The following is a 22,189-nucleotide window of genomic DNA, read 5'->3' as shown; positions in this document are numbered from 1 at the left end:
CGCGGCGTTGCGGGAACTGCCACAAAATACTCGTATGACATACGACCGGGTGTCGGCACGTCGGCACCTAACGACGCCGCTGCAGGAAGGGTCCTAACGCTAAATTCTTCTAGGCATAGTGGTACCGCTCTTATGGCTTTAGGAAAGCTTCGACGAATAATTCTGTCTTTGACTTGCAATCAAAATACCAGTCATGACAGAAAAACTCCACTCACCATTCATTCCTTGACCCCGTTCCAACTTCTGGAGGCCTCTAGTGAAGCTGCTTACCGTTTTTTGTTGTTTTCCAAAGTCTTCCTAAACATCCACAATACACATTCGATTAACTGCAAAACCGGGTAACTCCGGCATATGCCCAGTATAAGAGTTGGCTATGGCGCTCACGGCACCAGTTTTGCGACTGCGAGAATACCGTCGATGAATGACCACAGAACAAGATCCTGGTCTGCTATTGCTGTCAACTACTAATCTCAATAGCATCGCTCTTTGAAAAAGCCAGTTATTTATGGCTCGACTTTTGTTTTCTTTGAGCGGCCGAGCCGACCTTCTTTCTCCTGAACGCCCCATGGATTAGATTAGGGCGATAGACGGATCTAAGCCTGTCACTTTATTTCGCCACATCAGCCACTTGCAGAAAGCAGCATAGCGATAGAGTACCGACAAATCAGGAAACCCAACCGGAGTAGAATTTCTCAGCATGTTCGATTTTGGGGAACATTGCCTTTCACCGGCCGAATGCGCCGCGACATCCGAAGAGGCCCACAATGTTCCGGAACCTAAACTGTCGTTGAATGGGGGGCATATGATGCAAGATGAAGGATTACACGCAGCTGATCCTTCACTGATTGGAGACTTCAGTTCACGCAACCGCCTACGTATAGACTTCGCGCGTCTAGAAGCTCTCATTGTGTCCGAGAGGGCGGAGAGGTGCGCGCAGAGCCAAGCAGACCTCAATTTACAGCCGTCTCTCGTGCAAGTCGAAATATCGAATCGGGTGAGCGCTTCGCCCACTCCTCGCACTAAGTCAATCGAAGGGGCCGGCACAGAAAAGGTCAGGGAATTTGCAGGCCAGGCAAGCAAGGGGAATGCTACAGCGTCGCCACGTTGCATGTTCTATTCCTTAACAGGAGAAGCAACTATCAATGCCCATTCGTTTGGAGACTTGATCTTGGACAACGAAGAGGTTCGGACTTTGTTTACTTCCTCCGGAGGAGAAGGCAACAACAGATGGTGGCTTGATATTGCTAACCCGACCGACGAACAGACTCGTGCTATTTGCGAGGCATTCGGGGTACACCCTCTGACGACGGAGGACATCTTGACGCAGGAGACACGGGAAAAGGTTGCGATTTTCCCGTCCTACTACTTCGTCGACTTTCAATCATTCTACACCATCCGAAATGATAACGGCGGTGATGACTACGAGCCCTTCGGCGTTTACATGGTTGTGTTTCCCGAAGGAATTATAAGCTTCTGCTACAGATCCCACGTCCACTCACAGAGGGTCCGTAACAGGATAGCTATACTCAAGGATCAAGAGTCACTCAACAGTGACTGGATTTGCTACGCTCTGATGTACTGTGTCAATATTGCACATCACCAGTGCTCAGAATTTATGGCTGACAGTATCCAGTGATAACATTGTCGATTCGTTCGCACCAGAAATCCATGACATCGAGCTGATAAGCGAGGGCATCGAGGAAGCAGTCATCACCTCTCGACCCGACGACAGGCATACGTTTCTTCGACACCTCGGTGCTGCCCGCAAAAAGTCGCTTAGTCACATGCGCCTCTTGCGCGGGAAGGCCGATGTTCTCCGTGGTTTGGCGAAGCGCTGCACGAACGTCTCTAGTGGCACCCTTCGCATTGATATGGCTATCTACTTTGGAGACATCATCGATCATGTCGTCACCATGGAAAGCAACCTGTTACATTTTGAGAAGATGTTGTCACGAGCATATAGCAACTACCTTGCTCAGCTTACTGTGGACGGGATTACAGAGGGCACCAAGACGAACAACACGCTAGCCAAAATCACTTTTCTAGGATCCGTTTTCGTTCCCCTCAACCTCATTAGCAGCTTGTTTGGGATGAACGTCAAAGTCCCCTGGCAAGGCGAGGATAGCCTCGTCCCTTTCTATGGAATCGTTGGGGTACTCCTGGTATTTCCTATAGTCGCATTCCTCATCACGCGCAGGGCGCGGTATCTATGAATCACATTCATGTTGAAACGCATCTGGAAGTGTCTGTTACTAGGCAGGACCTATATCGTGCCGACTTAATGTTTGCACGGTTCTGCCCCTTGGGACGAACCCTCACTGCTCAGACAAATTCTGCCAGCCTCAGTTGACGTCTGCGTGCGATGTATAATTCGGGCCTGAATCTCAAACGCTCAAAAAAGAACCTCATTTGCACCTTTAATAGTAATAAGAATTAAATCTATAAACGGGACATAAGTTTCAAGGTCTATTTAACTAGACAATGAGAGCTCGAGATTTTCAGGACTCAAAAGGTTAAATTCGCCGCTCCTTTAGGCCCGCCACAACATGTCATGTAGATTCACCATGGGGACCCCCTTTGTCATGGGCATTTCCGGTTAGGCTAGTTCGGATGGCTGCGGTTGGAAAGTGCTACTAATCCGGGCTTTTACGGTGGCACCAATCAGGGCATCTGTGTTAGGGACCCGAGTTGCGAGGGGCTCCTGACTTGGTTCGTGCGAGTGGACTCGTCGGGGGCCGACGGAACTTGGTTACAGGGTCCGAATGAGTCTCTTACGCCCTTGCGGATAGATGGCTCGGCAATCTTTCCATCTCCATCCCCCTGGCATACAGGCGTTGCGTAGGGCTGACGTAGTGCATCTTCCCTTAACATCTTGGTGCCGTTTCGGCCGGATGTTTCCTTGGCGCCCTATAAACTATGGCCAGTTAAGCCAAGACAAAATGCTAGAACTTCTGGTTTGTCACCCTTTACTGGGTTTCGGATGCCAACTGTAGATCTCCCGTATCTGCGAATGCCAAGGTCTGCTTAGTAACTTTGACTTTGTATTAACAACATTGGAAAGCTGGGTACGTGCCAGGTGCGAAACACACACTGCCCAACCAGATCTCACTCCTTATTTGCCAGGTTAAATTTCATTTTAAGATGATTTATAATATTCTTCGTTGTGTTTATGTACCCCCCTTCATCTTGTACAACCCATAACATGACAGCAATGATCAATTCTAGCTCATTCCCGTTTATGTTATCAAGCCTCTTTGCCCTATTCCTTGCTAAGTTCCTCTTCTTCAACCTCATCCGCAATCTCATTGATCTGCTCCACAAACTTTTCAACTTCAGTAATAAAGGCGGCGTGGCCACCAGGGTTGCGCAGTACCCGCTTAAGCGTTGGGATAGTAGATATGATCTGTTCCTGTATCGCAGGGGGAATGGTCTGGTCTTTTTCGCAGAGAATGTAGTAAGCCGGAATAGTCAGATCCTCCAGCCCGATAGGGGAGGGACCGAACAGAGCATTCTGCGACTGCGGTAACAAAGCCGCCATACATTCGTCTGCAAGCTCGTCCGGCATATCGGGTCCGTAAAAAGCCGCCTTGGCCTTCTGATTGGCAGTTACCAGACCGTCCACTACATCGACAATATCCAGGCCCGGAGGCATGACACTCAACGCACTTGCTCCCTTTTGGGGAGGCATGTTGGCCGTTATATAAACAACAGCTCGGATCCCCCCCCTCTTCTTCCCCGTCTGTGCAGCTCTCTCGTTTACGGAGTACCCCTTGCTTGCGACTGTCAGTGGCGTGCCGCCATACGAGTGCGCTAGGGCAAGAAACTCAATGCCCTGCTCCAAATACGGGTCCAGCGCTGTCTGGATGCTGCGAGCGTCGTCTTCAACTGTCACCCTCGGGTCGGTTCCGACGCTGGGGAGGCGAACACCAACGACAGGGGAAAACCCGATTGCCTCTAGACGGTTCTTTGCCAGGTCGAAACAGGAGGGTAGATGAAAGCCTCCATGAACGAAGGCAATACCAAAAGGCTTTGGTGCTTTAGCGGCAGGCATCTCTTTCCTCGATTACTTCTTTCTGCAGTAGATGTGAGATGGAAGTTTGTACGTTGTGTCGCCCTTCTCGAAATCGAGGCTGTGGTTGGTCTTGAGAGTTGTTGTCTTGTATCAGGGAGATTGAACGAATACGCAAAGGGCAGACCGGTCATCTTTAAGAAGCCATGGCTCTGTCATTTATAAATGCTATAACTTATTTGACTCAGTAAAATACCTTAGCAACAAGTAGCCTGTTTGGAGGAAACAACTGGCCAATGCAGTGTGGCAAATGGCTTGCCTGACTTGACTACTAAGCCGAGACATGTCATTGGGGTGATTACTCTCAGTTGCATGTAAGCCAGAAAGTTCTATCTGACAAAATAAACCTGACTAAACTGCAGGAAATTCAATGAGGTGATTGCTTTCAAAGGCATTTATGTAAGCCAGAAAATTCTTCCTGACTAATGCGCGACTGTACAGATTTATCTAGTTTTACCGAGCTATATCAGCGCAGGGAATTGTTGATAACGATCTATTCCACGTCCCGTCACCAAACGGAGAGTACCCCTAACTTATATGGTATTCCGCCATCGCTTCTCCGTCGACATATAAAGCCTTCGCACGCTTTGTTCCCGAAGTGCGGCATTACGTCGCTCGTGTCGCCATCTTCTCGAGCGATAACCTCCTATTTGACAGCCTCATTATCGTGTCTGACGGTGCCGAGCCAGTCGAGCCGAGTTCTGGACTATTGTGTTAGGCCAGAAACAGCCGCAATATGCATTATCGTGAAGCCCTATAGCGCAAAGCAGACGAACTGAGACTTAATATACCCAAAGCTGGGCCACACCACGTCGGTTGCAGCGATGGATTCATGGATATCGATATGTACTCAAGTATCATACTCTCTACCTTTTGTTTTCTTCTTCTTCATATTTTGCTGATACCGAGTATTCAGCTACTTATTTCACGGAAAGCTTGGCATATCTTATGAGCGTATTCAAATGATACTTGGTAGTATCGAAAGCCACACGTAAAGCGCTGGTTACTGGCAACAGGGCTATAAAATACACCCAAGATAATTTATATGTTCGTTATGTTCATGAAGTGTTTTATTGTATAGGATGCCTCCCCTTTTGTCTATCTTGCTTAGGTACTGCTAGTAGCAATGAGTTGGGACAGTCCAAGGACTTGCGCCGTGGTAATCACCTCAGCGGAAGTGCTGAAACCCTCCTTGAAGGGCAGACGCTCCTGCTCGAAAACGATCTTGAGCCAGTCCAACGGCGCAGCAGGCGACGTGAAGCTTCCTCCAATGGTTCCCAGAATGACTGCAGACTCGCCCAGAGAGACGGTGACCTGGCTGGATGTGAGGTTGAAAGAAGGATTCGTAGCCTTGGCCGTAGCGATTCTCTTGCTTCTCGCTGTGGCCATAGTCGCGACGTTGACCTTGTTCTCCGTCGACTTGGCACCCTCCGCGAGATACCCCGAAGTCTCGGCCCAGACGGTCTCGTTGAAAGTCTTGGCATCGCCGGTCACTGCGAAATCAGCGCGGGACAAGCTGCCATCGTGCTCAATGACGTTGTGCTTGGCAATGTCATCGAGGTTGAAGGTATTGGGGTTGCCGGTAGTCGACGTAGCAAAGGCCGGGGTTCCCAGTGTGCGAACCAAAGACTCGTTGAAGTTGAGCGCCTTGCCGAGGCCGGAAATGAGGTTGTCCATTGTGATGGCATTGCCATCGCGGGGAAGGTAGCCGTGGTTCGCGAGGGAGTTAAGCATGGGGCAAGGAGAGCGCTTGACAGAGGCGTCAGGGGCTTGCCAGGCGAAGGCGGGATCCTCGTCACGGGGGACCGCAAAGGCACTGGAAGAAGCGGCACAGGCTGCAGCAACCATGACTGAAGCGCGCATTCTTAACTTGGAGGAACTGAGTGTTTGGAAAAGAGAGAGTGTGGTTTGTAGCTGCAAACGAAGGTGACGGTCTATTGTGCCAGTGTTGAACGAAAGTGTTGTGGGTGATTGGAGGAAAGGGGATGGAGGATTTACAACGGCGTCAAGACACTTTTATAACGATTGGATTTCGAATACCATATTGCATGATTTAAGGCCGCTAGCAGCGGAAGGGGCTATGCCATCATATATAGGGAAAGGGTCTTTAAGCTAGCTCCCGAGTACCGGCCACGATAACGGGTCACCATCCACGGCGAGCCCGATAGGGCCGGCCCCGCTGCCGTTCACTTACTATGTAGCACATAGTAGTGTACCCGAGGAAGCCGGGTTGTCCTGCGTAGAACATTCTTCAACCGTTACGCATTTCCACATATTTATCTATATTTATATTTTCAATACGGGCTAACCTCACAGTTCATCTGTTTTGTCGGCGGCCTTGGGGAGACCGCCGGGCCGTCGACTTACAATTGGTTCACCTCCTATTGGTCAGTGTTGTTCCATCAGAAGTGAAACGGCTTTTCTTAATTTGCTAGAAAAAGTTAATATGATTAAATTTTAAGAGGTTGACCGCTGGGTAAGGATACCCCATGGAATTCCAATCTGGCGTATCCGTTCGTGACCAGAAAGCCAATGACAACTTCAGACAACGGGCTTGGCATAGGCCATTTGCAGGAAAGGGGGAAGAGGCGCGATGTGGGTCAAAAGCAACCCTGAATCCACAATCACACATTTTCGAACCCTTGATATTCACAAATTTTGCACGCGTCTTCAACAAGCAACAACCGCCTCGTTGGCTTAGTGGTACAGCGCCTCACTAGTAATGAGGAGATCACCTGTTCGATTCAGGTACGAGGCAACGCATTTCATTTTTGCTTCTTTCGACTCATTTATCTGCTCATTTCATCGCACCACAGCTTCCGCAACCACCACCACCGCATCCACCGCCACAACCGCTTCCACAGCCGCCAGCGTCTTCACTTGGAGGACAGCATGTTGTGGCATGGCTGCCACAATCTGTACACCGAGGGAAAGCAAGATCAGCCAAGGGTAGCAACTCCTTTTGCCTTTCCTCACGACGCAGTCTCTCCGTTACAGCTTCGACATTAATGTGAGCCCGATCTGCCTCACAGTTCCAGCAGAGGCACACATGGTATTCCGTTCCGAACTCCTGTCGCCAAAGACCCTGCATGTCTGTTGAGAGCTCTTGCAATCGGTCCGCGCTGATCTCATCATCGTGATCGATCAGACGTCCGGCCATCTTCTTAGAGTATGCACGATAGCGGAGAGGCGAGAGCTGGTGGGTATGCCAGACAAGATCGATGTCGAGCGTCGGTACCATAACCGTACCAGGGTGTGCGCCGATGAGATGGAAGAAGTTGCGGTAGCGATTGATAGATTGTGCGAGAGTGGCTTCTGCAGCGGGAGAGCGCGACCAGGCGTAGCGGGACATCTTCACGGAGAAGTCGAACTGGCGGTTGATTGCAGCGGCAAGGTCATAAGAGAACAAGGTAGACCCGGCAGCCGATCTTAGGTTGAAGACACCAGTGGATTCCTTGGCTTCGCAAACCAGGGAGCCAAGAGTGCCATTGGCATCGATCAAGCCGAGACATCTTTCCAAGGTGATGTCAATGCCGATGGTGTTCGACTTCGGATGGGTTAGCGACCCTCTCAACTTCAAGACACCTAACCTCTTTCGAGTCGATGCATTAGAAGGACAAACTCACGACTCCAGACCAGTCAAGCCCATCTAGACCGAGACCACCGCCGAGCTCGATAAATCTGGCATATGCTTTAGGGTGCAGCATGAGAGCGTGCCATGCCATCACCACGTCAATCGGTGCCCCCTCTGTCGTTTCCCCACCTTGAACATCAGCGACCCATCGCTCAAAGCGAGACACCGCCCGCTTGCAGTAGAGGTCCCAGCCTTGTTCAGCGGTCAAGTTTGCCTCTTCGGCGAGCAGCTCCACGCTTCTTCGCAGGGCAACGAAGGCCTCAAGGAGCCTTAAATGTGATGCGCAATCGGCGGTGCTGGGAAGCTCGCGGGAGGCGGCAGTTTGGTCCTTGGCTAAGGCATTAAGCTGCACCTTTTGCTCATTCCCGACCGGAAGAACACTAATAGTGGATTAATACAAACGTTGAATTTTTGAAGGAGACAAGTGTGACGAACTGATGATCGAAGATGGCTGGCATTTTGTCGATATTATTCAAGTGTTAAGTAAGTAGAGAACCAGCCCTCGTTGGTGGTAACTTGTTGTGCAGTGATCTTAAAGCTTACTGGAGAACAAAAAGAGATGAGAGATTCCAACAAAGCTTCGAGCTCGAGGGGACAAAGAGCTTCTTATGAGCTCGCCATTCTCACGGGAGGGGAGCTCTACTGACATTTGTCGCACATGAACACAAGCAACAGCCCTGTGACCAACCTCCGAATCCCAAAACGGCATGGAGGTGAGCAAGTTTCAGGACGCCATTGCAAGACGGATTCCTGTGGCATTATCCATCGGGACCGCTGATTGGCTGCTTGAGTCCGATTCAGACGGCACAACCGGGGCCGCTGACTGTCAATCCCACTGACACCAGTCGGCACCGCACTGCGGGGGGGCCACCTCAGAGCATTGGGGACAGCGGGGGATCCTGGGTAGTGTGGCTGCTTTAGCGGGAGGTGGGAAACGGGAGTGGGGGCCTCAGGCCTTGATGCGACATTGGGGCCCCTATGGCTTGGGTTTCTTCAATCCTGCCATCTTCACCTCACTTTTTAAGGTGAGAGCCTCATTTGGAGATTACCTAAAGTCCTCCAACAGCCCCCAATATCGGTTGCTGCCCTGCATATGTTGCTGTCTTTTTATATTCCCTGTTCCAACTAGATGGGTCAGGGTTATGGCATGATATTTTGACAGCCAAGCTCCGGATCTGGACTGCTAATCTTGTTGGTTCACGAAGAAGACAACAATGATCACTGAACACCAACACGATAAGCCCAGACCCCCGGCTTGTACGTGACGCGATTCATCTCACGAGCCATGCGTTTTTCTTCGCCTGCAGGAAAGATGCAACCATCGTCTCCGTGTCGCCTCTTGTATCTCCTACCACAACAAGCCTGTCAGCCATGTGCAAGCAGGCTCTAGCTCCCTTGCATGCTCGTCCAGACAAATGAAAACCATGTCCCCATCACCACTACGCAAAAGAGACCCAATGGAATCTCCCCAACTTCTTCGCCCACCATGCTTAATTCGATAGTCGGCTGTCCCGACCGAAACTGGCATATTGAGGCTTATCTTGCCTGTTGCTACTGCTGAACTTCCTGTGCGATGCTAGACCGGCGTTCTGGACCCCATTCTTCAAGCCCTCATCCGCTGCCTGCTTCATAACCGTGCCGCTGGTTTTGGTGTCTAGCCTGGTCTTCTCCCTTGGCATGGGTTCGAGGTGAGAGTGTTGGCTGCGGCCCATGCTGCAAATACCCGTCCATGCCCACCTCCCCTTGGGGCCGCGTTTTCTTGACCTTCTCACTCCTAATGTTCTCTTTAACAACCAAACTGCCAATATGCGTTTTATCGGTATTGCGCTGCTCATAGGGGCGGTTTCAATGCTTACCTCGGCTTCGTTGATAGAGAGGCAGGCTGCTAGTTCTACATCCGTCTTTGTTGCCCCTACTTCGGTTCCTGCTCCCACCGTCAATAGTAGCGTGTATGACTTATCGCAGCACTTCTGCCGTATATTCAGGCATGCTAGTGAGTTTCCGCAGCATTATTCGACGTCGTTGAGTCCTAACCCAGACAGGTGTCTATGCTAATGGAAAGATTTACATTGATGGGGGCAACACCTACGTACCTAGAGGCGGGAATACTTTCTACAACACGCCGGCTGGGGGTCATACTGGTGGAATGCGTAAGCTATCATCCACTTGCAGTGAAGGTCTTTCCTAACATCGAAAAGACAGCCAGCTCCTCGTTTTGGACCTATCAAAGAACTTCACTAACCAGGAAACCGGGCCCTACCGCTCCATTTTCAAAGCCCCCGACGTCCCAAATGGCTTGATTGAGCATGCTCTCTGGTACTCCGAATCCACGAGAAAGATTTATCAACTAGGAGGATGGTTTTCCTTTAACAACCAGGAGAACCCATCGTTCTTGGCCACCAACAACATCCCCGAGCCTGCCATATGGGAGTTTGACATCGACACGGAAAGGTGGTCCAAGTCGACAGACTTTAGGATTTCCAACAATGGTGAAATCGTCGACCGACCTGGGGCTGCGGCCTTTTGCGATGCGCCAACGCTGAGAAGGAGCTACATATTTGAGGGATATACCCAGCAAAGATCCAGCCGCGCCAACGTCCCGTATGAGGCAAGTGCTGATTTCCGATGTAAGCAGAGGGTCCACCACACTTTATTTGGGTAGTTTGAACTGACATCTCCAGTTCTCGAGGGAATGCTCGAACTCGACACCAGCGATGAATCCCAGCCAAAGCTTACCAACATCTCGGTTCCGACATACATCGGCCCGCGTATGAATGGCGCGATGGTTCATGTCCCCGTCGGAAACAAGGGCATCATAGTTAACCTCGGCGGTCAAACAACCCGTGACCCCACGCCATACGGAGTAAGAGTCCCGAAAGCGAGCTCAGGCAATATCAACATCAACCTATCCTTCGTAGACATTTACGACATCGAAACAGGCTTCTGGTTTCGTCAAGAAACCTTTGGTCTCCCCGATATCCCTACCGGTCGCTCTGATATATGTGCAGTTCTCGTCCCCGCCAAGGATTCTTCGTCATGGAATATATACATGATCGCCGGCGTCGAAAACTACGCGACGTACATCACATCTGAAGAGATTTGGGTTCTTTCACTACCGACTTTCCAGTGGACGATGGTCCATACCCGTGCTGACGGTATGTACGGACATACCTGTCATGCTGTAGGCGAGAACCTTCTTATTGTGGGAGGCATACAGACGAACAAAGAACCCAGCAGGGGAAATGTCAACACCTGTGCGGACCACATGCCTGTCGAGATCTTCTCGCTGGCCACGCATAATTACACAGGTAGATACGATACCGAGGCCGCGAAAAGAATACCACCAGTTCCGAGCAAGGTCGTCGCGTCCGTGGGAGGAACTTCTTCTGGTGGCGCGGTCCTCACGAAACCACGGGTATGGAGCGACGTTTATCTACAGTACATTTTCGATCCGTCGCTGCCTAGGCCGGAGTATAAACCAACCTATACGCTCGTTGTTCAACCCAATAGCACCACAAGTTCCTCGCCTTCGCCGACACCTTCTTCAAACGGGCCATCCAAGGGTGCTCTCATTGGCGGAGTGGTGGGCGGTGTCCTGGGCGCCATCGCCATCGTATGCCTCGGCATTTTCATCGTGCTCCTCCGCCGCAAGAAGAAGAAGAGGGCTGAGGAAGCTGCTGCTGCTGCTGCTGCCGCTGCCGCCGCTTCCCGGCATAGCGCATTTTCAGAGTTGCCGGGGTACTCGCCGTTTCCCTCCCCCGAGCCAAAGCCAGGTTTCGGTGGCTTTCCTCCTGCGCCACCGGTCACTCATGCGGCGGAGCTTGAAGTCCCCCGTGGCGCAAGCGAGATGCCGAGCAGCCCGCGGTATGGAGGCTCGGTCGAGATGGGGAGCGAGGTGACGCAATCACCTAGAGTTACGAGTTTTACTCCGACTATTGATTCAGACAGAAACGCATATGAAGAAAGGCATTTCGGCCATAGCCCTGTCAGTCGCTGAGAATTTTTAGGGCGGAGGTTGGGTTCAAGTTTATGTTGATGCCGACGATTTGGCTATTGACGATTCAAAGGCACGGATCTACAATGAGGGTTACTGGTTTCAACTTTATCTTTGCTCTAGTATGCCACTCTTTAGGTTACATGATTTTAGAAACAATCGCAATACCGGGATGAGAATACCCTCCTGCTTCGCAAGCAGTGCCAAGCACATGCACGGTCGGCCTATATCCATCTAGTCCTCACTCATATTTGCTTCCCCAGACATGCTACACCAGCCTTTAGCGCTTCCTTGTCGTCCCTGCTCCTCTCGATAGGTACTTTCCCCTGATGTGGTAGCATGCAAGTCCGGCTTTCACGCATTCCGCAAGAGGGCTAAACCGATGAGGGAAACAAAGTTGCCGGACTAGAGCGTGATGTGAGTCCAGCTACTATCCGAGTCGTATCCTTCGGATCCGCTGTCTGAGCCAGAGAGGACCCAGGTTTCAATCATGTCGTCGACGTTAATTGGGTCGGGGCTCCTCCAGGTGCACGCCTTGGAATCGATCGTCTTGTTCAAAAATGACGAAGCACGACCCTTGCCCTCGGCGGTTGTGGCGCAAGAACAGACAAGACCATTAGCCTTGTCTTCTTCTTCCCGGCCGTTTTGCGTCCTCAAGCGGTGGTTTTCTTCCTCGAGTGACTGGTTTCGGCGATGATAGTAAGTCCGCGTCTCATCCAAGCGAACTTGGAGTTGAATAATTTCATTCTGGTCAATGTCTTTGAGGTCTTCAAGATTCTTGATCTTGGATGCCGCGGCTATGGCAGCATTCCTACGTAGGAAGACCTCGATCTGTAGTTGGGCGATGTGTGCGTCACGAATCATAATATCAAGGTGGGGAGGCCGAGTCCCCTTGCGCTGGGAGGCTCCGATATGATTCATGCCGATGGTGGTGTTGCTGCCAGTCATCATGAGAGAGACTCTTGATAACCGCGTGAAAAGTTTTATGGGATTGTGGGTTGGAACAATCGTGGGGATTGATAAAGTGGTTGGTGCGATGATTGATCACACACCTGTTTGAAGTCTGTTGATGAGAAGCTATTAGTTTATTTTAGGCGGTGCAGCAGACAACCATTTATATTTCAATGCAGAGCCAGCAGTCAGAATGCCAGTTACTGGAAACGAATTTGCGATAGCGCGCGTTGAACATGAACAGTATTTAGAATTTTCAAAACTGACTCCTGGAACTACTGGCGATCGCACCGATTGCAAGAACCAGCTTTGGGGAGGAGCACAAGGAACAGTTAACGGTGATGAGAGGGGGGGCCTGTCTCTATTTTAGTCGTCTTGTCATTTTCTAAAAAATCAATCTTGAAATTTAATGCCCCTGCCAGCTCGTTGGCGCCGACGAGCTCGCCGGCGGCTACAGTAATCGCCCACCCATATTTCAGGCAGTCTGTGCCTCCCCATCCCCAGGACGGATGGCTATGGACATAATCTTCTTTACTTTTAATCACTTTGAAGCGTGGCCGAAGGTGAGAAAAAAAGCCAGGAAAGCCCGAGCTACAAGATGCTCGATATACACTCCACTACTTTGAGCGCCAAGTTCAACTGTTCGTCCGATTTGTTGGGTCGAGTGGGCGTCGATGACGAAGCCTCACCCGTTCCAGGACGTGGGCCTGTTCGTTGGTGCTCAATATTGTCACGCCCAACGAATCAGAGTAGTCCCCCATCAGACCTTCAGTTGGATGCCTATTGAGCTACATCATGCTCAAGGTTCTGAAATAATCAAAAGGTATGGACTTGCAAAGCTTCATTCAGGCCATATTTCATGTTGGTATTTCTCTCCAATTCCTATTCAAATTTCGCAGCACAATTATTCAATCAACGGTGAATAATGTCAGAACAATCACGACATTTACCTCAGTCGAGGGACTACGACGGAGAATGCGAGAGACTTGAATTCCCAACGCCGGCTGTGGCATCGAACGGAGGCCGGACCGCCGAATTGAAAGTTTCGGCGGAGCTTCCAAAGCCGACCCCGTCCTCTCCGACTTTCCAAAGGGTAAGCAACGGAGACCTGCGGGTTCTAGGTACTTGTATCTGATATGGTGTTCAGGCCACGGCTTGGGTCTCCGATAACCCCGTTCCGGCGGTGTGCTACTGCCTCGGTACTGCAGGGCTCTTCGCTGTGGCGTCCCCGGTCTTGGCTTTCACGCCTACAATGGGTGCAGTGGGTGTTACAATGCACGGTGCTGTTGTCAGTAAGTATGAGACCGAAACTCAGTGGTTTGATATTAAATGTAATTTCACATATTTGATTGCGCTTGTTCGCCAGAGGGACTAACTGTCTTTTTCAATCAGGTTCCGCAGCAGGCGTTCTTTACACTTTGAGTGGTGTAGCCCAGGCGGTCGGCGCTGGAGCACCTATTTACAGGCTTTGGGGGAGGCATTGCTTGGAAGCGATTTTTCGGGGAAAAGAAACCAAAGAAAAAGTTGCAGGACGAGAACGAAAATCCCGTGGCTGAAAATGCCACGAGCAACAACATAATAGAAGGCACCCAGGATCAGAATGACCATGTTCGGTCGGCATAGCTTGACTGTGGTCTTGCTAGACTTGGCAGCAGCAGCCTGTTGAGAGAGCATCATTCACCCCCTTTGAGGCAGCCTAGCCCAGCGGTTTTCAGATTCTAGTATATTTAAACCTTCCACCACATTCAGAGATAGCCAGTAATTTAACCTGTCTGTTTGCACTCAACATGCGATGCCGGGTCAACCAATGCCTGGCAATCTTCTGTTGTCAATTTGGTCGTTAGGCCGTTGCATGCCTCCCCGTCCTTGTTCGAATCCACTCCGGTAGCGCCGCCGGCACCGTTGCAGATGGTTGCCTTCATCTCGCGGGTCTTGCCATTGACGCAGCTGCAAGAAAAACGGGGTGGGCCATTTTGAGGGTTTCTTTCGACTAAATTGTTCAATCTAAGCGTCGTTAGAGTATGATTTTAACACATGAGTGAAGACGACTCACTCCTGTAGTGGACTTGCGCTGACTGGTGCAAGGCTGAAGGCCAAAAGGGCTAGAGTAAAGATGCTTGATTTTGAAAAGGTCATTCTGAATTGATTTCCAGAAGTGTAAATACGACTTGCTGGTTCGAATGACTTGGGTATTGGATGATGCAAACGAGGGGTCAATCCCCTATTTATGCATCATTACCAGACGGTCGAGTACAAATACTAACACTTATCATTCGCTATATTGAAGCGGGCATTTTCACACAATGACTGCAGGTTAGCCATTATCTCTAGGCCTGGCCGACGTTCTTGACTCGTACGAATTCAAGGCCTTGAAATCTGTGAAACGAGCTTGGGCTGGCTTCTTTTTTAAGCTTTGGGTTCTTAACAAGCCTGGGGAAACAGGGCTGACTTCTGGCGGTGTCAATTACCAATTTGAGAAACGACAGAGTCGATTTGGTCATAGGTCTTGCTTTTGGTTGGCGTCTCAGCTGCTCAGGTTCGTCTAATGCGCCTCACGTTTTCGGGTTCGTCCGATGCGTTTCAGTCTGTCAAGGGTGATAGGACGCTTTGCGGCCAGACCTGACTCATCTTGTGTTGACGCTCTGTTGCTAGTTTAGGCAAATTTCTACACTCAGGTAAGGTTCTCCCGTATGGGTTTCATCTTCTTACCTCAAATACCATGTTCTTTGGTATACATGTATGCAACACATGGCTAAAAAGCACGACCTGAAGTCTTTCGGTTTACTATGTAGGGTGAGGATGAGAACCACTGTGTCCTGGGAAATTTATGTTTGGATTTTGAGTCAAAATTGCGCTGCGCCAAGTTTCTTCATCAGTAGGTTTGGTTTTCTACTGTCTGTCAATCGAATACCTAGTCTTCAGCCCTTGGTTAACCATGCGACCTTCGAGTATTGTCCGCCCCAACACAAAAAACCTTCATCGTAGCACTGGGCACTGGAATCTACTGTTCCAGCAAGTCACATTGAACTTTCTGTAACTCCTGAGGGAAAATAATAAAGTCCATCTTGTTCTGGGATGCGTGGATCCTTAGAACTGCGGCGTTCAATTTCAAAGTTTGGCGAATACCAATGGGTCTGGAAACTCAGTATGGCATCGAACCATGGAAAAGATGATCGATATCGCCTCAGTCCCATAGGGTTGAATTCGGGGATTACAGCTTAATGACTATTTAAAGGCCGTTTTCTGTATTTTCATGAGAGTGGATATCTCCTTCTCGATCATTCGCTATCACCCCATTTGACATCAAACACACCATGCTTATCGCAAAAGCCTTTTCCGCAGCACTTGCTGTGGCTTCGGTCGCCATTGCTCTACCAAGCAAGGAGGCCAGAGTTACATCTGCGAGCCTTCCGACGGATCATCATGCGGTCCACTTTCACAAGAAATCGCTCGGAGATTCAGGCAAGATTGAGATTCAGTCCGGAGAGGACTGGGAGAAGTTCAAGAAAGATCACCCCAGCATTCCAAAAGTGTTTTTCGACTTGACCGAAGCCATCTTTTGTCTAAGAAAGAAGACCGACGACAAAGCCCCACAATGGATTGATGGTTATTGTGTTGATGCACCCAAAATGACGCTTGCCAATGCGGAGGCTCTCCTGTTTCAATTTGTGGACCTCGCCGACAATGACGACGCTTTCGCTGAAGCTGGAAAGGCCATATTTGAGCTTGATGCCATGGAGCTTTCTGCCCTCAAAAGCAAATCCGACTGGAAAAACAAGGGCCCCGCACTGGCGAAGAGGATCTCGGAGAGAAAACTCAAGCTGCTAGAGAAGGAGAGAAAGTACATGGAACAGAAGATGCCTCACCTCGCACAAATGAAGGACCCAAAATACCATTCGCTTCAGGAGAAACTGAGTGATATCAAAGAAAACATTAAGGAACGCGCGGAAATCATCGGGGAGCCTGAGAAGAACCTCGCCTTTGATGAACAGAACCTGCCCTACGAGGCTTTGGCGGAGTTGGCTGCGGCAAGTTTTGTCAGCGATGCTCCCCCGACAGAACATGACGGCAAGGGTCCTAAGATTACCATCAACGGCGAGCCAAATAAAGTGGGAAAGATTTTCAACTTTCTCGGAGGGCTTTTCTCTGGTGATCCGGCCAAAGTCATCGTGGCGATTTGCGAGATTGTGCAACAGTCGGGCTCTCCCTGCGATCCAAACAGAAAATCTGCACCCAAGGACGAGGTTTAAGTCATATTCAACGATCAGAGGTTACCTTTTTTGTGGCATTTCTTTGATAGCAAGAAAATGTTCGCTTTGCTCCTTATTTAGTACAAGAAACTCGAGCTAAGTTTACTGGATGAAGCATCACCATTAAACCTTTTTGGACAGAATGAGTTAAGTACAATGTTTCGGGTTTGTATGCTCATGTTAACTGTGTTCGAAGGTACATGGGGAGATCTAGTCGTTTTGCTCGGTGTATTTAAATATTTTGGTAGTTAGTGAGTTCTCTATGAAGAGTTCATCATCAATATAATTAATTGGCTCTCATTCCAAGTCTTTACGTGCAACTTCCAGGTTTGGAATTGCCCGTTAACAGCGGTCAAGGATTGACTTTATGGATGTGGCTGCTGTTCAGCTTGGATAGCGCTGTTTTGAAAGCGAAGTACTTGTCTGCTGTTGAAGCGTTGAAGTTGCAACCAGAGCCAGCGTGGATGGACACAATTTTTTTCAACTCAACGCCAAGACCATTGACCTTCTTGAATGTACGACATTTTCTAACAGGTGTGAGTAAGTCTGCGGAGCGTCATCAAAAATTTGACAATGAAAAAAAGAGACAACAAAAGTAAGGCGTCTCGCGCTCTTAAGCATCGAAAATGTGTTTTCAAACGACTTTTACTCGGAGAGATTCTGGAAGTTTTCATTACCCTATGCTGGTTGGTAGGTAAGATTCTCTTTAAATAGGTTCAACGGGTGATTTAAGTCAGTGAAAGGATGTGAAATTACCATCGTTTGCACCAAAAATTGATAGGGGGCTTTATTTCAGGCTCAGTGCGGTTGATAGATTGAAGTTAATTTCCAAGCCAAAGTTTGCCTTTTGGTGCAATAGTTCAAGTTTTGTTATGAAATGATACTTACCCAGCTTGGTTTGTGCGTTGGTGAACCCGAGCTATTGACGCTTCTTGCAGAAAATGCACTGACATTTTACGAGACGCCTAGGGATGACCGAGGAGCGAAAAGTTCAGACTTGGGATCTACAATGTAGCCCCCTGTACTCATGTATACCAGCGACTCATATAAGCGGAGCAGAACATATTGGAGAAAGGGGTTGAACCATGGTGAAGACGCGATGACGTCCAAAACTGCTCTCGCTGGATGTCCAAGCCTTTAGGTGGACAGCCGCCGACAGCTCGGGTCACTTCGGGAATATCCCGAGACTATGCATAGGATTACGGCAAGCGGCAATCCTAATTCAGGAACGCAGAAAATGAACGTGTTTCTTCCGCCGTCTCGGCCGAGAAGGGGTAAGAAGAGCATTCGTGACACTTGATTGATGGCGGCTGCCAAGCGAAGCCCAGTCAAATATCATCATCCGAGCCGTTTGAATGCATCCGGTTTAGGTCGGTATTAAGGGAGTGAAAGACACAGGCAGGTGGTCCTGCTAAACCGACCCAATGAGGCTGTGATGCAAGGTCTCATCCTGGTAGAAGTCTGGGCACGCTAGGAGGTAAATGCGAGATATGGTTCCGCATCCCCGCTGCGGCAAAAACAACCTCCAAGGAGCTTGGAAGCAATACGAGAAGATCGTCGCATTTTTACCCACGTGCCTGACCACCCATCAAAACGAATGTTGGGGCAAAACAACGTTGCTTTCAAGGCTCCGTCATAATTAGCGGTTCGCTTTCGGTTCACTCCTCCATTCTTCTCGTGTGCCTCCCCCGTAGCACTGCCGTGCCTCCCGCGGAAGTCGTCTATTTCGCTTCTGACCCAATGTTGCCGGTTTGGCTGGGCATTATGTAACGCCAGAGGTACCTGGATAGTCTGGATAGCTCCGCGATTGGCATGCAAAGTGCATCAATCGGTCCATCGTGTCTGCTATTTCTGGTCAGGCCCCGCGCGATGGACCCTTCAGAAGATCAACCGGGTAATCCGACCGGTCGTCTAGAGAGTAGGGGCGCCCTTCAAGGCGGTGCATCTTAGCTCCCTTTGCTGAATCTGGAGTACCCGATGTGCTGGTCAATTTTGAAAGGCATTGCCGGACAGGCATTCCCCATAGAATCATTCTCTTCCCTGAGCCGGTGACGTCGACGTCGTAACAATCAGACCTCACTGGTTGACCACCGAGTTGACCGACTTGGCGAGAATAGAATGCCTGCTCATCGTATCCTATTACCACAAGTATAAAGCCTCAGTGACCTGCCTACTCTCATCGCTCTTGTCATAGCTTACTTCATCATCACACGCACTTTCAAACAAAACCAAACGAATCCCATCAACCGTCAATATGCAGTTTACTCTTGCCACTGTCGCCGCCCTCTTTGGCGCTTCTGCCCTCGCAGCTCCCGCTCCTCAGGCCAACGACGCCCCTAGGCCTTCTGAGAACATTGACATCTCCAACTTCTCCGTCCGCAAGGAGCAGGACGGCACTCTCGTCAACATCAGCTTCAACCTTAGTGGAGATGACGCCAAGGACTTGCTTTGCGAGAGCGCCAACCCTGAGCTGCCGTCGACAGAGGTCGTCACATGCGGCGACTCCAAGTACCGCTTCACTCTAAAGGAGGGCTCTGAGACTGAGTTTGCCCTGCGGATCTACCACGAGCTCGGCCTTGCGTAAGTTACCTTCCGCCCTAACTACGAAGCTTCACAAATAACTGACATGATCTGAATAGTGTTGGCTTCTGGGGTGAGGGCGATGTTCCAGCCTACTGCCACGCTGGCGGTCTTGACCAGTTGCTTTGCGCCCAGACTAACCCTACAACTATTGTCATCGACAACACTCCCCCTCCCGTCAACCCTTAATTGTTATTTCAGCGGGAATAGACTTAGAAATAATGTATAAACTCATATTGTAAACCACTCGTAATGAAGGCTCGTTTCGTTTGTTTTAGTTGTGAAAAAGTGACTTCGAATACCGCCTTCACTTGTCAGTGTCACAATATGTGGAGCTGAAATTTAGTTCTCATCTGTAGTTGAGAAGCATCGTTCATCTCAAAAGAAAAAAATACCAAAACTTCAGGGCAATGACTAAATCAAGATTGCTTCAAATTGAGTTTAGACCGATGCATCATCTGAGAGAATTATAGCACGCTTTCTCTCACTTGAGCTTTAACATCAGATCCCGGCTGTTCTGAAATTCGTGAAAGACATCACAGATGTGTTGTCCTAAGAGACAGTAGAGGTTTTCAATTTTCCGTCTCAGAGTAAGTCGCCGTTTGAAAGATTGGAGTTGCAGCCGAAATAGTGATGACACAACTTAACGCTGAGCCAATGCTAGCTGAGGAAGCAGGGGAAGCTCAAAGAAATGCTCCTGTTGCTAAGAGGAGCGGTGCACAGGCCATTCATTGATTAGCGGGGCCAGCCGGGAAAAGGTACGCCCTTCCGTACTTCTCCACCTTACCTAATGCGGGTATCTTAGCAGCTGAGGTGGCCAGGGTGAGGTAGGCACGACCATCTTGCGTAGCTGTGGGAGCCTCATACTAAACAACAATCAGCCTCGCCTTCTTGAACACCACCCCGCGAACCTCCATCACGACCCCCCGCGAACAGAAACCAAACCACATCACACTCTCTATTAGCCGAATCATTCCTCAAGATCGCGAAGATGTCTGAAGGCGCGCTGAAGCCCGAGAAGGACTTCTCGAAGGAGACGGACAAGCAGATCCCAGAGGCCGAGAAGCTCGCCAAGGTGGGCATCGCAAAAAATGCAAGCTATTGGAGCTATTTCTAACATATTCTTTCAACAGAGTGACATTTCTGCCGCCATCGAGAAGCTCAGCGTGTTGGAGAAGCAGACCCGTCAAGTGAGTAGTATGCCCCTCCCTTCGCCGACGTCACCTTGCTAATTATCATTAGTCCTCAGATCTTGCGTCGACGTCCCGTATACTCATCGCCATTGTCACAATTGCCAAAGATGCAGGAGACTGGAGCTTGATGAACGAGCAGGTTCTGGTACTGTCGAAGAAGCATGGCCAGCTCAAGCAAGCTATTACCAAGATGGTTCAGGCGGTTATGGGCTTCCTCGATTCTACACCGAACCTCGAAACTAAGCTTACCGTCATCGAGACCCTGCGAACGGTTACCGAGGGCAAGATTTTCGTCGAAGTCGAGAGAGCCCGCGTCACCAAGATCCTCTCCGACATTAAGAAAGAGCAGGGTGACCTCAGAGCGGCAACGGACATTCTGTGCGAGCTCCAGGTAGAGACTTTCGGCTCTATGGACCGCCGTGAAAAGACCGAGTTCATTCTTGCGCAAGTTGCTCTTTGCATTGAGAGCGGCGACTGGACCCAGGCCGGCATTTTGAGCCGCAAGATTAGCACCAGATACCTCTCACGAAAGCCCAAGAAGACGCCCGAGCAGCTCGAGAAGGAGAAGAAAGAGCGCGAGAAGAAGAAGGCAAGAGGCGAGGAGGTCCCCGAAGAGAAAGAGGACGACACAACCGACCTGAAGCTGCGCTACTACGAGCAACAGATCATCCTTGCGAAACACGATGACAAATATCTCGATGTCTGCAAAAACTACCGTCAGGTCCTTGACACCGAGGCTGTCGAGGAGGATCCCAAGAAGCTTCACCCTGTATACCTCCCCCACTCTATCTCTTTGCCTCGAACTACTTGCTGATAAGTTATCTAGGTCCTCCAACGCATTATCTACTTCGTCATCCTTGCTCCCCACGACAATGAGCAGCATGATCTCCTTCACAGAATTCAGAAAGACTCCAGAATCAGCCAAGTCACTCAAGAGGCCGAGCTTCTCAAGCTTTTCACTGTCCATGAGCTTATGCGCTGGCCTGAAGTCTCCAAGACCTTTGGCCCGCATCTTTGCGAGACTGACGTCTTTGATGCCCAACCTGGCCAGTCCGGAGATGAGAAGGCACACCAGCGTTGGCAGGATCTCCGCAAGAGGGTGATTGAGCACAACGTGCGTGTTGTCGCCAAGTACTACACTCGCATCCAGATGAAGCGCTTGACGCAGCTTCTGGATCTCAATGAGGATGAGACGGAGAAATACATTAGCGACCTTGTCACCTCAAAGACCATCTACGCCAAGATCGACCGGCCCGCTCGTGTCGTCAGCTTCGCGAAGCCTAGAGATGCTGATGACATCCTGAATGAGTGGAGCCACAACATGAAGAGCCTGCTCGGTCACCTCGAGCGTATTGACCATCTCATCACGAAGGAGGAGATGATGGCCAACATCCAGCCGAGCAGCGGCTCCAAGTCGGGGAAGGGAAAGTCTACTAAGGCGCATTAGATGGTTGTCAACGGTTGCCAGGTCAGGACACGGGTTATGGCGTGTAATTGTAGAACACTAGAGGCAGGCAA

General features: G+C 50.0%; 9 protein-coding genes across 9 annotated transcripts; 5 read left to right on the top strand and 4 right to left on the bottom strand.

The window, feature by feature from the left end:
• Positions 1-697: 697 nt before the first annotated feature.
• Positions 698-2,213, top strand: CTRU02_206956 (CorA-like Mg2+ transporter; the record flags this gene model as incomplete). The annotated part of the gene is made up of 2 exons (XM_036729429.1): positions 698-1,575; positions 1,634-2,213. The coding sequence occupies 2 exons, from the start codon at positions 698-700 to the stop codon at positions 2,211-2,213; spliced, it is 1,458 nt and encodes a 485-aa protein (XP_036578936.1).
• A 1,046-nt stretch (positions 2,214-3,259) lies between these two features.
• Positions 3,260-4,051, bottom strand: CTRU02_206955 (uncharacterized protein; the record flags this gene model as incomplete). Its single annotated transcript, XM_036729430.1, has 1 exon — positions 3,260-4,051. The coding sequence occupies one exon, from the start codon at positions 4,049-4,051 to the stop codon at positions 3,260-3,262; it is 792 nt and encodes a 263-aa protein (XP_036578937.1).
• A 1,125-nt stretch (positions 4,052-5,176) lies between these two features.
• CTRU02_206954 (uncharacterized protein) lies at positions 5,177-5,932 on the bottom strand (the record flags this gene model as incomplete). Its single annotated transcript, XM_070204807.1, has 1 exon — positions 5,177-5,932. The coding sequence occupies one exon, from the start codon at positions 5,930-5,932 to the stop codon at positions 5,177-5,179; it is 756 nt and encodes a 251-aa protein (XP_070061340.1).
• A 934-nt stretch (positions 5,933-6,866) lies between these two features.
• On the bottom strand, positions 6,867-8,161 carry CTRU02_206953 (chloroperoxidase-like protein; the record flags this gene model as incomplete). Its single annotated transcript, XM_070204806.1, has 3 exons — positions 6,867-7,616; positions 7,696-8,083; positions 8,139-8,161. The coding sequence occupies 3 exons, from the start codon at positions 8,159-8,161 to the stop codon at positions 6,867-6,869; spliced, it is 1,161 nt and encodes a 386-aa protein (XP_070061339.1).
• Positions 8,162-9,413: 1,252 nt separating this feature from the next.
• CTRU02_206951 (Kelch repeat-containing protein-like protein 2) lies at positions 9,414-11,700 on the top strand (the record flags this gene model as incomplete). The annotated part of the gene is made up of 4 exons (XM_036729432.1): positions 9,414-9,696; positions 9,746-9,853; positions 9,902-10,330; positions 10,385-11,700. 4 exons carry the CDS (start codon positions 9,414-9,416, stop codon positions 11,698-11,700), a joined length of 2,136 nt encoding a protein of 711 aa, XP_036578939.1.
• Positions 11,701-12,102: 402 nt separating this feature from the next.
• Positions 12,103-12,648, bottom strand: CTRU02_206952 (uncharacterized protein; the record flags this gene model as incomplete). The annotated part of the gene is made up of 1 exon (XM_036729433.1): positions 12,103-12,648. One exon carries the CDS (start codon positions 12,646-12,648, stop codon positions 12,103-12,105), a length of 546 nt encoding a protein of 181 aa, XP_036578940.1.
• Positions 12,649-15,962: 3,314 nt separating this feature from the next.
• CTRU02_206950 (uncharacterized protein) lies at positions 15,963-16,898 on the top strand (the record flags this gene model as incomplete). Its single annotated transcript, XM_036729435.1, has 1 exon — positions 15,963-16,898. One exon carries the CDS (start codon positions 15,963-15,965, stop codon positions 16,896-16,898), a length of 936 nt encoding a protein of 311 aa, XP_036578942.1.
• A 2,254-nt stretch (positions 16,899-19,152) lies between these two features.
• On the top strand, positions 19,153-19,667 carry CTRU02_206949 (uncharacterized protein; the record flags this gene model as incomplete). Its single annotated transcript, XM_036729436.1, has 2 exons — positions 19,153-19,478; positions 19,538-19,667. 2 exons carry the CDS (start codon positions 19,153-19,155, stop codon positions 19,665-19,667), a joined length of 456 nt encoding a protein of 151 aa, XP_036578943.1.
• Positions 19,668-20,469: 802 nt separating this feature from the next.
• Positions 20,470-22,118, top strand: CTRU02_206948 (26s proteasome non-atpase regulatory subunit 12; the record flags this gene model as incomplete). The annotated part of the gene is made up of 4 exons (XM_070204805.1): positions 20,470-20,565; positions 20,612-20,668; positions 20,721-21,440; positions 21,498-22,118. 4 exons carry the CDS (start codon positions 20,470-20,472, stop codon positions 22,116-22,118), a joined length of 1,494 nt encoding a protein of 497 aa, XP_070061338.1.
• Positions 22,119-22,189: the final 71 nt, after the last annotated feature.

This window comes from Colletotrichum truncatum (assembly GCF_014235925.2).
Source record: "Colletotrichum truncatum strain CMES1059 chromosome Unknown Contig_0004, whole genome shotgun sequence".
NCBI classification, from domain to species: domain Eukaryota; kingdom Fungi; phylum Ascomycota; class Sordariomycetes; order Glomerellales; family Glomerellaceae; genus Colletotrichum; species Colletotrichum truncatum.
This window is presented reverse-complemented; position numbering and strand designations above follow the sequence as displayed.